Source organism: Salvia hispanica, chromosome 2 (genome assembly GCF_029641045.1).
Source record: "Salvia hispanica isolate PSC_SH4W2 chromosome 2, Shi_PSC_v1, whole genome shotgun sequence".
In the NCBI taxonomy this organism is placed as follows: Eukaryota; Viridiplantae; Streptophyta; class Magnoliopsida; order Lamiales; family Lamiaceae; genus Salvia; species Salvia hispanica.
In genome coordinates this window covers 13,882,368-13,896,123 of record NC_142693.1, presented here as the reverse complement: position 1 = coordinate 13,896,123, position 13,756 = coordinate 13,882,368, and the positions used below count along the sequence as shown (strand labels likewise).

General features: G+C 36.6%; 1 protein-coding gene across 2 annotated transcripts; it reads right to left on the bottom strand.

Moving 5' to 3' along the window:
- Nucleotides 1-256: 256 nt before the first annotated feature.
- On the bottom strand, nt 257-3,250 carry LOC125222706 (plant intracellular Ras-group-related LRR protein 4-like). Of its 2 annotated transcripts, XR_007176606.2 has the most exons (5): nt 2,016-3,250; nt 1,023-1,936; nt 743-927; nt 544-618; nt 257-452 (listed from the first exon to the last, which is right to left on the bottom strand). XR_007176606.2 is itself a non-coding variant. In XM_048125473.2 (4 exons), the coding sequence occupies exons 1-3, from the start codon at nt 2,647-2,649 to the stop codon at nt 781-783; spliced, it is 1,695 nt and encodes a 564-aa protein (XP_047981430.1). In that variant the 5' UTR covers nt 2,650-3,250; the 3' UTR covers nt 257-618; nt 743-780. The 2 variants fall into 2 exon arrangements, 1 of the variants encoding a protein (XP_047981430.1); XM_048125473.2 differs by having other exon boundaries at nt 257-618.
- Nucleotides 3,251-13,756: the final 10,506 nt, after the last annotated feature.

Genomic DNA, 13,756 nt, shown 5'->3' with positions numbered 1-13,756 from the left:
ATTTGAGTTTAGTGTAAATAATTAAAAAAATATATTATTTGATGTGACATTTTTATTAAAATGAGTTTGAATTTAGTAATAAATGATTGGAGATATTGTTATCATATGCTCATTGCCCAACTCTCAGTTTTCTACAACACATTTTTAAAAAGAGTAAAACAAGTTGCATTGCTGACAATAATATTGGTCACTTTCACTTCATATACACCTAGTTAGCAACAGAACAAGATGACAAGAAGATTATCTCACAACCAAATGAAATTCAACAGTAGAACAAGATTCCATTAAGTAATTGGCATTTTACCTCATCACAATCAACAACAATTGACAAATGATTTCATGATCTATCACAGAGTCAAACAATGTTACAACAATTTTACACATCAACGTTGATAAATACATTTCCCTTTGTCCTAGCCGGTTGTACTCAAATTTTGTAGCTCATCATGGATCTTGATTCGAAAAATACAGGCAATAAACAAGAACATGTCAAAAATATTTGAAAAAAAACCTGAAATATTTAAAATGAAGGATCGCACCCACATCTGTAGACAAACCCCTGTCAAGATTTGTGGATGTGGCAAATCCAGAAACTTCCCCCAATCATCCCCTCGGTTTCTGCACGCAAACAACGAAAGCATGTGAGACTTACTCAGGATGTGTTATGAGGTTCAATAATTAGATCATGGTAATTAAAAAATGCAACCAGGAAAACACATGAAGGAAACTGAAATGGCATTACCAACAAGTTTGATGCTGTATAGTCCGAACTGACACGTCTTAGGTTTTAGCATAATCCACACCATTGCGTTTGCGTTTGTTGGATCTTGAAAAGAAGCATATTTGTGCCCAAGATTTCTTTTGCTTGACCGGCTGTGACTTGACTTCCTTCTTGGCAACAAACTCAGCCATGTACTGAACAATAGCCTGAGTTACAAAAAAAGTTATTTAGCCTTCTGCAAAACAGGAAATAAACTGATTCATTTTATAGATGCAAAATAAGGATAACTCAATCTGCTCACCTGTGGTCCTTTTGCGATTACGTCTCCTGGGGGCACTGTCAGAGGGTTTCCATCAACCTTCAAGACACGAAGTCGGGTTAGCATTCTGAATGAGTCGGGGAGGACCCTTATCTGGTTATTGCTCATATCCAGCTCCTCAAGCATTTCAAGGTTTCCGATGGACCTTGGCAGGTATTGCAAGTCTGCAAAATTGTTGCTTATGTTCATCTTCTGAAGGGTTGTCGCAAAGCACAAGCTCTCAGGTACGGCTTCGAGCTCATTGAAACTAACATCGAGCTCTCTCAAGTTTGCCAAGGAGGACATTGTAGTAGGCAGTTGTCGGATGTTATTGTAGCGTACTGTGAGAATCTCCAGAGATTCAATCCGGCCTACTGCTTCAGGGAGTGCTTTAAGCCGGTTATAGTCTGCGTGAAGCTCTTTGAGAGAAGCACAGCGACTAATTGTATGAGGGATCTCCTCAATGTTGTTTGTTTCAACATTCAATACCCTGAGACTGACAAGCGATCCAATGGTTTCTGGTAGCGATGGGAGTCCATTAGAGCTCAAATCAAGCTCTTGGAGACGAACTAACCTATCAATGGTAGGAGGCAGTGACCTCAACTGGTTTCCCCTCAGATCAAGATTAAGCAAGTTAAGCAAATCTCCGATAGATTCTGGCAATTCAGATATAGAGTTGGCATGTAAATCCAACACTTCTAATGAGGACAGTCCCCCTATAGCCTCTGGTAACTCAGCAATCCTATTTTCGGATAAATCCAGCGTGATCAAACTCGAGAGCTTCCTAATGGAATCAGGAAGCCATTTTATCTGATCCGACAACTTGCCTCGGAGAACAAGCTTTTGAGTCCCTTTCTTCGCAGACGCTTCAATGAGACTCGCCAGTTTGATCAAACTCAGTTTCTCACCATCTTGCCCTGCAACAAATCAGTTCAAATGAAGGTCACATAATGCAAATTACATGTCAAAACAATTGACGAGGAGGAGCTAGCTCACCTGAAGCAGTCACCGGCTTAAGAGTAGGATCCACAATCTGTGGAGCAGCCGAGAAATCTCCACCTCGACTCCCAACCCCCAATCCGTCCATATTGAACCCCATCTTTGTTTTCTTCACATACATGTCATCCCTGGTAAACAAGGGCTCCGAGGCCTTCACGATCTCCTTCTCGTTATAGAAACTAGACGAGGAAGACGACGTGGTGGTAGCTGAGGTGTTCACCGTGGGACTTAAACTGTTCGACGAGCTATAGGAGGCTTTCACAGTGTCAGCATACTGCGAATCTGAAGAGCCGGACAAGCACCTAGACGCTCTCTGGATCAAATCGTCGAACACCAAGTGAACACTCTCGAGATCCAAGAGTTTCAGAGCCTCCCTGCAATGCTCCTTGCTCTGAAAATGGATCATGCTCCTTTGGATCTCCTGCAAAATCTTGAACAGCTCCTCCGGCACATCTTTCCCCTTGCTCTGCTTCGCAATCGCCTCCAATCCAAGCTGATCTTCCCTCTCAACGTTTCGGATCAGAGTTTTCGCAGCCTCGACTTCATCAATCCCCGGCCGCGGTGGCAACGACCGGTGAAGTCTCATTATTTGTTCGACTACGTCGTCGGTAGTCATCAATGACACCTCCATTAAATCCCCAATTCTACTACAGCACAAACTTATTCACAGAAGATACCAAGAATCACACCGACAACGTATCAATACAAATCCAATGAAATTGCCTAGACAAAACCAGGATTTCACCAATCCTGTTACACAACAGTAACTGAAACCCGCCTAATTCACCTCTAAAATTAAAGCTTAAAAAACTCACTCTCGAAAAAAGTAGAAAAACAAAGTCATAACTTCAATTCGGCGGTTACAAAACCGAAAAATTCCGCCATTTTTTCACCCGAATCGAATCACAATCACACAGCTCCAAAACCCCAAAAAAGAGCAACAGCAATTATTAGTTTAATACAGCAACAAAAGAAGCGCATTCGAAGCTCAAAGTAGTCACTTTTACTAACCAACAACCAAGACGAAATCGGAGGCCGTGAAACGACCGACCGCAACCAATCAAATCGCGCAGAAGCTGAGCGATTGGTGGTAGCGGCGAACAGGGAAATCGAATTGGGGGAAAAGAGGAAAAGGGGAGTGATAGATAATTGAGTAATTATTTGTTTTGTTGCAAGGGAGATATGGTTTATCGACAGATCTACAATTCGGTTTGCGGATTTCGGTACCTTGTCTTATTATATTACTCCAATTCATTTGCTTCTTTTTCTTTTTTTCCGGAAATGGCCTTCACCGCTGGCAAAGAGATCAATCCAGCTGCCAAATCCATTCTTATTTTAGTTATACACGATTTAATCAATTTACTCATTATAGTCTTTATAAGTAGTAAAAAAAATTAAAATTTGAAAACTACATTGAATTTATTTTATCGTGTTCTGATTTGTAGAATATTGGTTTAAATGTAAGATAACATTCAAGATTGCGAATTTTATAGTACAGTATAAACTTGATAGTGTGTGATGCGTTTGAATTAAATTTGTTATAGGAAAAAAATCGATTATAAAAAAATGAAGTTAATTACGTTGAGGCAATACCCTAAGGCCTAAACCATCCATTCTTATTTAGCAACTAGAAAAACTCCACCAAATGAAAAAAAAAAAAAAAAAATTTGACTAATTATTTTTATGATAGTAAAATAATCAATTCAAAACTCATAGTACTGAATATTCTGAATAAAAACATTAATTCACAATCGTAAGGATTCAAGTTGTGAAGTACAATAAAATAAAAAGGTCCAGATTACAACTTAAAATACTAAGTTTCAAATTGTAGCAAAAAATAGTAAAGGTCGATTTCGGATGAAATATGGCGCATTAAATGACTATTTTTGATATTTTCTATGAGTAAATGAATTTAAATTTAAAGGTCACGCTATGTAGGACTCGAATTAGACTTGAATCTGAGACTTTTGGCCTCATACATTAAGCTCTTTACGGCTTCGCCAAATCAAACACACACGATCTTTTTATATTTATTTTACATTTAGTGTTATAACATTTGTGAAAATTAAGAAGTTATGGCACATTGAATGATGATTTTCTATAAAATTTGAGATTGGGAAATTTTACTAGAAATCGAAGGACGTGATTTATTGAACATATGAACGAGGTAACTGTCTCAGCTCCAATTTAAGGTCAATGGTTTTTCATTTCGAAATTAATACAATTAGGTGGGAATTTTTCTCTTAAGCACGGCAAAGATCATGCTAATTAATTGTAAATTTGTAATTAAAATTTAAGTCAAACTCAAGAGAGAGGATAAATTATTCGATTTTGTCTGTTGTGGTATCAACAACGTAGGGATGCATCTGCTGGCCAAAAAAATCTTCTTTCTTTTTTTCATTTTCTAAACCTGACGATTCCGATATCGATATAATTATTTTTTCGTACATTTATTAAAATTCAATCAAGTTTAATTTTGAAATGCATCTTTGTTTCTAAAAGGAGAGTCGCTTTCAGGCTTTCAGCACAATTCAAATATTGAACTCATGAATTGAACAAGTTGCAAACAAAACAAGCACTAATCAAAAGATAAAATATGAAAATAGTTAAATTAATTCGAGTTATATTATCCATAAAAATGAACACAGCCACATGTCCATTTCAATGATACATTTCAACGAAATCGAATAAAGCGAAACGACTTTACCTAATTGTTCAAAAGGTTGATTCGTATATTTTTGTGTATTAATCATTTGACTTTAATGCAAGCCGCCTTCGGTATCATAATCTTATGTTACTTACTTTAGTAAAACACTAGCTACCTTATTAAGGTATATACACACCACAAATTTGCATGAGAATATGCTGGCAGATTAGATGTGAACAATAAAAATATTAGGACGTTATAATTCGATCATTTTTTTATAAAATAAAATAAAAATTGCGAATTTAAAATTTCACGCCGTTGCAATTTGACATATTAATTCAGATGTTTTAAAATGGGAAATAACTCTATAGGTTAGGATTATAATCGAATTTATATGGAAGGCACGTTTAAAACAATTTCAGCCTAAATTCAGATGAAGAGCAACTAGTGATATTGAAATCTGCGGAAGCATAGAACAGAATGTTATTATCAAATAGTACTATGATAAAACCAGAACAGATTGAGATTGCAATGTTGGAAAAATCTACAAAGAAAATAAAGGAAATAAAATAAAGAAAGTGGGTAATAATACTCTCCTGTCTCAAGTTAAATGTCACGTTTAAGTGATTACAAGAGATTATAGAAGATGTTTTATGTGTTAAGTGGAAAAATATATAATTTTATATATTAATATAAGATAAATGATTTTACAAAAAATACTCCTATCGTCTGCAAATAAGAGTCTCGTTTTTCCATTTTAGTCTGTTTATGAATAGGAGTCCTGGTTCATCTTTATTATTCCATATTTCACTAACCCATTCCACTCAAATTTAATTTAAAATTAGTATATATATATGTGAGACTCATATTCCACTAAATTTTTTTCCATTAACTTTTCTTAACATTTCTTAAAATCTATGCCATCAAAAAATGAAACTCCTAGTAATAGAGGGAGTCGCAGAAGGAGTATATGACATTTTTTATAGAACAAACTGAAAAGAAAAATATACTGACATTTACTGAAACAATGGACATCCAACTGCAGACAGCTTTGGACCTCTTTTACCGAAGGTTTAGGCTGTCCAAACTCCTTAGTAGTACATTATTATGTTATAAGTACTATTTTTATTTTCTTTAACTAATCTATGTAGCCTTGTATTTGGTTATCCCACACGCTTCTCCTGAAATCATCGATATTATTTATATTGATAGAACAATGAAAAAACACTATAGATTATATGGTCATTTTTAGATTGTCTGGGCGTTCACTAGGAAATATCTTCCCATTTAAGTACAATGTATCATTTTCAAGGATAAAATGTTCTGCAAAATTTTTTGACTATGAAAATATTGAATTGACAATTGAAATTAAACATCATATGATGTGTAAACTTTGACTTTACTTAAACTTTCTCAGTCTGGCTGTTAAACCAAAAACTATCGGACTAATCCTTAGCATTGTTGTTACTACAGGTTAAATAAAGCCTTATAAGAGCTCAAATAAGCCTTTCGTGTCTTGCTCACTATAATTCAGGTGTAACTTTTTTAAATTTGGTTTTTTTTTGGGTAATTACCAGAGTATTCACTAGCGGGCCCAGTGACTATTTTCCGTGCTGATTTGTAGGCACCAGTGAGAGTGTAACTTTTTAAGTTTGGTTTTTTTTGGGTAATCACCAGAGTATTCATTGGCGGACCCAGTAACTATTTCTCGTGCTGATTTGTAGGCACCTCAATGGATGAGACAGTTGGCTCAAGGATTTAAAGCTGCTCTATAACCAAAGGCAAAGATCAATCCAATGATCATTTAGTTAAGAATAGACAAGTAACAAGCCATACCACTCGACCACACCCCTTGGATTTTTAAATTGGGTTTTACTTAGTCTAGAACTTATACTTTTTCAAATTTTTTCGTCTTCTTAAAGAGGTAGCAATCAAACTATTTTTACGTGGATGACATTCTAATAACATATAATGCTTGACGATTTTGTCTATAGTTCAAATTGATTCCAAATCTAATAGTTAATTTTATGAAAATTAAATTCAAAATGAACAGAAGTATTATATTCAAAAATTAATACGAAATTAAAAAAAAAATATGCAAAAATAAAAAATTCAAAATACCATTGCAAATTACCTTAACAAATACTATTACATCATTATCTAATGTCTTGAAAAATGAGTTTGGTTAGTATTCATTAAGTACACAAAAAAATAAACAAATTATAACCAAACAAATCCATAACTAAAATAATTCTACATTTTAAAATGCACAAACCTCACTGTTCACATTTTAAATATACTTGATCCATGCGCATAATAGATGATTATTTAATTGACACTTGCAAGATAAAGCTATCATATCCTACACAAAAATATTAATTAGTTGAGAACAACATTCTTAAATGCACAGAACTATAAACTTTCAAATACTTTTTTCTTATTTTTCGATCTGTTCGAAGAACTTTTGATACACTAAATGGGGCAGAGGACTTGCGAAGCCAATATTTATCTGATGCTACACATCCCACAATATAAATTGGAGAAGAAGCTATAGTGAAGAAAGAAGTTTCTTCTATCAAAATAAATAAAAGAACTTCGAATATATAAAGGTGGTGTTTGATTTTTTAAATAAAATAATAGTATTAAAATATAATTAAAAATTAAATTGTGAGATCAATTAAGTTGGAAAATTAGCTATAATTAATCATGCTATCATTATTATATTCATCTAGGATTGAGTTGTTGGATTGAATCTCATGAACCAAACACACTACATATTTAATCTCGAGATATAATTTTACAAAACGAATATTCCAAAAAAAGATAATTAGTCCCGGACTACATATTCAAAATGAGTCACGTACACAATACCGATATTAAACTCGTGAATTGAGCAAGTTGCAAACAAGCACCAACGAAAAGATCAAACACGACAATAATAAAATTAATTCAAGTACCACTATCCATAAAAATGAAAACAACCATTCAATGGTGCATTTGAACATCATGATAGCCACTGCTTAAAATGGTGAAACGAAGTTATGATCAACGGACGATCACCAAAAGCTTTTCCAATTCTCAATATTTTGATATAATTTAATAATATACTTATTTTTAATCTAATACTACTCCTTTGTAACCCAATTTAAACGTAAAATCCAGTCAAATCTAGACCATATGAGAATGTTAATTTATGGACGAAGCGATAACAAAAGAAAATTTGATCACCCCTGTGATAAAGTCTTCAAACGACTTTACCTAAATATTTGTGTATTAATCATTTGACATTAATGCAAGTAATTTTAAGGTATATACACGCAGCAAAATTGCACAAGGATATACTTAGTGGCAGATTAGAGGCATGCATATGTATAAACAATAAAAATATCAGGGCGTTATAATTCGAGCATTCATTGCTATAATAAAATCAAAATACAACATTAAAATTACGAATTTTCAAAATTCACGCCGTTACAATTTCACGTATAAATGAGGATGTTTTAAAATGGAAAAGATCTCTCTAAATTAGGGTAAGTTAGCTAAAGGCGAGTTTATATAGATTATAGAAGACACGTTAAAAACAACCACATTTCAACCTAAATTGAGATGAAGGGCAACTAGAAATATACTTAGAAATCTACGGAAGCATTGAACTTATTCTCTAATTACTAGAATAAATAATCAGAACGGAATAAGATTGCAATGTTGGAAATAATAAAATAAAAATAAAATAAGAAATCGGATAATAGTAGTAATAATTAATGAGGAGGAAGATGACAGAACACGTGGACACCCAACCGCAGACAGCTGGCAAATGCAAGCTCAGTGCATAACCGTTTAGGAGTTGGATTGGGCTGTCCAAGCTGCTGCATTATTAATTTATCACTACTATTTTCATTTTTCTAATTAATTTATGTAGCCTTCTCTTGGATCATCCCACATGACATGTCTTCTCCATCGATATTAGTATTTATTTATTCACAGAATAATAAATTCCATGAAGATAAATATAGAATAATGAATATGAGCGAGCACATAAATATACTGTATAAAAATGTATGAATATATGTTAAATTGGATTGAAAGTAATTAAAATAAGATAAATGGTCAATTTTGTTAGATTGTTTGATAAAGGTCATTAGAAAATGTATTAGAGCATCCGCAGCGCGGCTCGCCACCGGCTCGGTCTCATCCCGACGAGACAGGTCGGCGGCGAGACCGCGTTGCAAAATGCTTCTCGTCCCGACGAGACGGGACGTCCCTTCGCGCGTCGCGCGCGGAAGGAGCCGGCCTCGAGTTGTCTCGCCACATGGCGCACGCTAGCGCTAGGCGTGACGCCCACTCGCCGGCCCGCAAGTGGGCGTCGTAATTATGACGTCATAATTTTAATTTTTTTTTAAATTCGAAATTTCGAAAAAAAATAAAAATTCAAACGGTCATTTGACCGTTCAAACGGTCGAATTTTCAAATTATTATTTTTTTCTTTTATTATTCTATAAATACCCGCTTCCTCTTCCAGTCTCCATTCTACACACAAACACTACACTCATCTATTCTTCTCTCAAATATCTTATCTCTTTTCTCTCCAATTTTTGAAAAAATGTCCGGCGATGGAAACTCCAGCGGCCGCGGCTCCGGCGGGTTCGACTTGAACTCATTTGGCGATTGGGCGAGCATGTACAACGTTTTGAGTGCTCCCGGTTCGTTGTCGGGCACCCAAGGCTCGACGACTCCGCCGGCGTACCAAACACCACATTTTGATGTGGATGCATACTATCGTCCCTCCCCCCAGAGGTACGGGCAATCGCCGGGATTATCCCAAATTCCGGAGAATTATCCAGATGAATGCACTTTGGAATACCGGCCGATAGGTGGAGGCTCCGCCAGGATCGGCGTCAATGCCGAGGAGAAAGAGGGCGACCACGAGGTTGTGGGGAACGGCGGCCGTCATCCATACAACCAAAAGGAGACGTTGGCTTTGTACGACGCTTGATACACCGTCTCGTACGATCCTGTCGTCGGGAATCAACAAACCAACTTGTGTTTCTGGAAAAAAGTCACCGAAGTTTACAACGCATGAAGGCCGAAGAAGACCTTTGCCCGCAACGTGAAGATGCTCCGCGGTCATTGGGACCGATGCGACAAAGATGTCAAAAATTTTTGCGCGATATACAGGGCAGAAGAGACGAATTACCAAAGCGGAGCCAGTGGAGCCGACATTCTGAGAGCGGCGTTGCGGGTCTTTAAATACGACGTCGATAAAGATTTCAAGCATATCGATGTTTGGTCGCAAGTCCACCACCTTGAAAGGTGGGCTGGCGGTGTCCAGTCGGGCGCGGGCCCGAAACGCACGAAGCACACGGCGCATGGCCAATACTCGTCTAGTGATGGCGGCGAAGGCAACACCTCACGTGAGGGCACTCCAAACGATGATGCAGGAGGTCTTCTTCCGGTTCACGACGTCGGCCGCAAGGGACCAAGGCGGCTAGAGCGAGGGGGAGGGGGAGGGGCCGCGGCGAATCAAGCCAGGCGGGCTCGAGCTCGGGCTTCGGCACGGGCTCGAACACCCTAATGTCCATGTACCTGCTCGCCACGATGGCTGACACTTCAAAAATGAGTCCTCCCCAATTTGAAGCCCATATGGACGGAATTGAGCATATGAAAGCTCAACTTGGTATTCGGTCTCGATCTAACTTGGGTGCACCGTCGACTTCGGGGGATGGTTCGTCGGCAGAGTAGTTTTATAATTTAATTTAGAGTATTTTAATTATGTATTCTTTTAATTTTTTAGGCCTTTAAATTGTAGTTTTTATTTTATTTAATGAAGTGTGTTTTTATTAATTAAATTTGCTGGAATTAAAAATAAAAAATGAAATTGAATAAATAGTTAAGGGATGAGATGGTTAAGAGATGGAGGGATGCAGGTGTTGTCTCTTAGTTAAGAGATGGACTGAAAAGTACAGTATGACCCATAAATAGTTAAGGGATGAATAAGAGATAGAGATGCGGATGGCCTTACTACTAATTACCATTAGAGCATCTCCGGTGGCGGACTTCCCACTAGGACTTCCCACAAAAACCTTCTGCCACGTCACTAAGACTTCCACTAGGACTTCCCATCCCACTGCACAATGTAGGACTTCCACTAGGACTTTCCGCAATAAAATAAATTCACAATTACTCAATTTACGGAATTAAAATGTCGACACGGAATACGGGAAAATTCGAATACTTCATTAAAAAAAATTACATAATACTTAAAAAAAAACATAATTAAGTTAAAAATTACATAATCATAAAAAGTCGAGAAATACAACCCTCGGCTCTCACTCCTCCTCGTCCGACCGCATTTATAGAGTTTTTTTTTTAAATAATTAAATTTTAACTCGGACATCCGACCGTGACGTCCGATTGACGCCACAATGGCGGACGTCGCGAGGATATCCGAGGATATCCGACGTCCTCACGAGACGTCCGTGTCCGACCTAAACCTTCACAATGGCGGACGTCCGGTCGGACTTCCGCGACGTCCGACCGGGACGTCCGCCGGTGGAGATGCTCTTAGTCATCTACTGTACTCCCTTAGTCTCCCTTTGTCTCTATCTAGATAGTATGCGATTTTATGCAATATTATTCTGTGAAATAAGTTAAAAGATAATAAAACGTTTCACAAAAATTTTCAACTGTAAGAATATTAACTTGATAGCCGAAATTACACATCATTCTTTTGCTTAGTAATGAATATCTGATGTGCAAAATGTAGGAAGTGTTAATTTACTCAATTTTGTCCAATCGCTTGAGGTATTTACTCAAACTTGTCTCATTCGTTTTAGAAATTTACTCGATTGTATCCTACAAATAACATTGCATCATAGCAAATACTATCATGCAACAACAATGTCAAAGTCCATTGGAAATAATTGAAATCTGTAGTTTTGACACCCTTCATTGTAACTGAGTTTTTCTCATTTGGTTTTGTGCTTTGTTTCAGATTAGCAGGGTAAAATTTCATTTAGGCCTTTGTCGTGCTTTCTAGTATGGCAAGTCTTGACTCTTGAGGCACTTTTCATGCACTGAAAAAGATTTTGTTTTGTGTGTAGTCTCATGGCCCATTTACAAAAAAAAGGAAGTCTGACTTGTTTGGTGCGTGAGAGAATGGCACACCAGTGAGGTATGAGCTGCGATCCTCAAGCCATAATGGGTTTCAACCCCTATCAAATTTACTTTTTTTTAAATGTATTTTTCTTATAAAAGTTTTAAATTTACCCAAATTTTATAGTACAAAAGTTTATGCAAACGTCTATGTTAATGATCTAAATCACCCAAAAAATACACTTTCAAAAAATACTTAGAAATACTTAGATTAGGTGAACAACCTCCGGATGGATCTCCTTCGGACGGCTATCTTAGGAGAGCTCAGTGCGCTCAATAATGTTGGAGACAGCGCCACAGTTAGTTGAATTTCTAGCAAGATTAAATTTGGCCAAAATTATTTAAGTGTGGGGTAGTTCTGTAATACTTCTCTTTTTATGCAAACCAAAGTAGGATGCAAATAATGGGCAGCCCACTTACAATGGCCCTAGAAAGAGTGAGAAAATACAGTATCTCTAATTATATGAAAAGCCCATTTTCACGGAGTTTCTTGTTTTGGGCTAACCACAAACATATAACATGCTCCTAGTAACTAGTGGATATTTCTATTGAAGGGAGTGGATTGTAGGACGATTTAGGAGTTCTGAATAGTTACATTCTTGCAGGCGCGTCGTGGCGGAGGCGTCGCGTCGGGATAGGGTACAATCGGGTGATGAAGAGATTCGAGCTTTTGAGGATGGCAGTGAGATGACATTGCGGAGATACGTTCTTTTTCTAGAGATCCACTTGATGAGAGTGACAATGGTAGCCCGAGGCGCATTGGATTTAAATTCAATATGTCTTTCACGGTCGCCCAAGTACAATGCGAATGACATGACTTAGAGAGAATGAAAATTATAATTATTTTTAAATATAAATTTGTGATTTAATGACTATTTTTTAAAAAAATTAAAAATAAATTGAAGTGCCGTATGTTGGTGTTATTAACATGTACTAGTACTATTATTATGATTATTCAAAGTATTAATAATTTATTAATTGTTGATGATGCATCCAGTCCAATCTAAATTGAGTGGGGGCTAGGGAATTTGTTGCGATGGGTGGTTGGTGAAGTGGTGGAAAAGTGAAGCTACTCCCTAGGCATGGAAGGTAGAAAATTATGGTGACACCTCATCAATCACCTTCCACAGCCATTCAAATCAGTGGCCCTTATTTTTTAGGACTAGTTTATTTTCCAAAACTAAAAATGTTTGAATACATAATACGGAGTATTAATGTTCGTAAATTGAAATTCAGATATGTAAGTTATAAATTTGTTTAAAAGTTAGATGTAAACAGTGAATAGTGTCTTATGGATACGAAATTGTGAGACAATAGTAGTACCTTTTTTGTATTTTAAAATATGTAATTCGTAAATGTGAAATTATTCACTGCACCGTTTCCATTTCATAATACTGAAAAATATAGCTTCAAATAATTACTTCGAAAATGGTATTTTATGAATCAAAGAAACAAAATAAAAAATAAGTAAAAAAATGTTATTTTTTTGCAATCAAGTAGGCCCGCTCTCCCGCTCGATGGGTTGGCCCGCTAGCTCGAACGAGCTAGCCTGATTTCGAATCAGATTGCAATTTTGCAGCCTTAACCCTCTAATTTTAATGGGTTAATAGTCAGTCTATGAGTTGGAGTTGAGCTGACATCCCTAAAAATAATACTCTCTCCGTCCCATTGAAAATGACCCACTTTCCTTTTTGGTTTGTCCCAATCAAGATGACTCATTGCTTAAAATGAAAATCCCTTTATCTCTACTTTATTCCATCTCTCTTACTTTACTCTCTCCACTTAACACACAAAATAAAGTTGCATAAAATCTCGTGCCGTCCAAGAAAGAGGTCATCTTCCTTGGGACGGAGGGAGTACTATCTTTGTTCATTCAAGTCGACCATATTTTTTAATGGCACGAGATTTTAGATATAGTAGTTGAGTGTTACTCCTACAA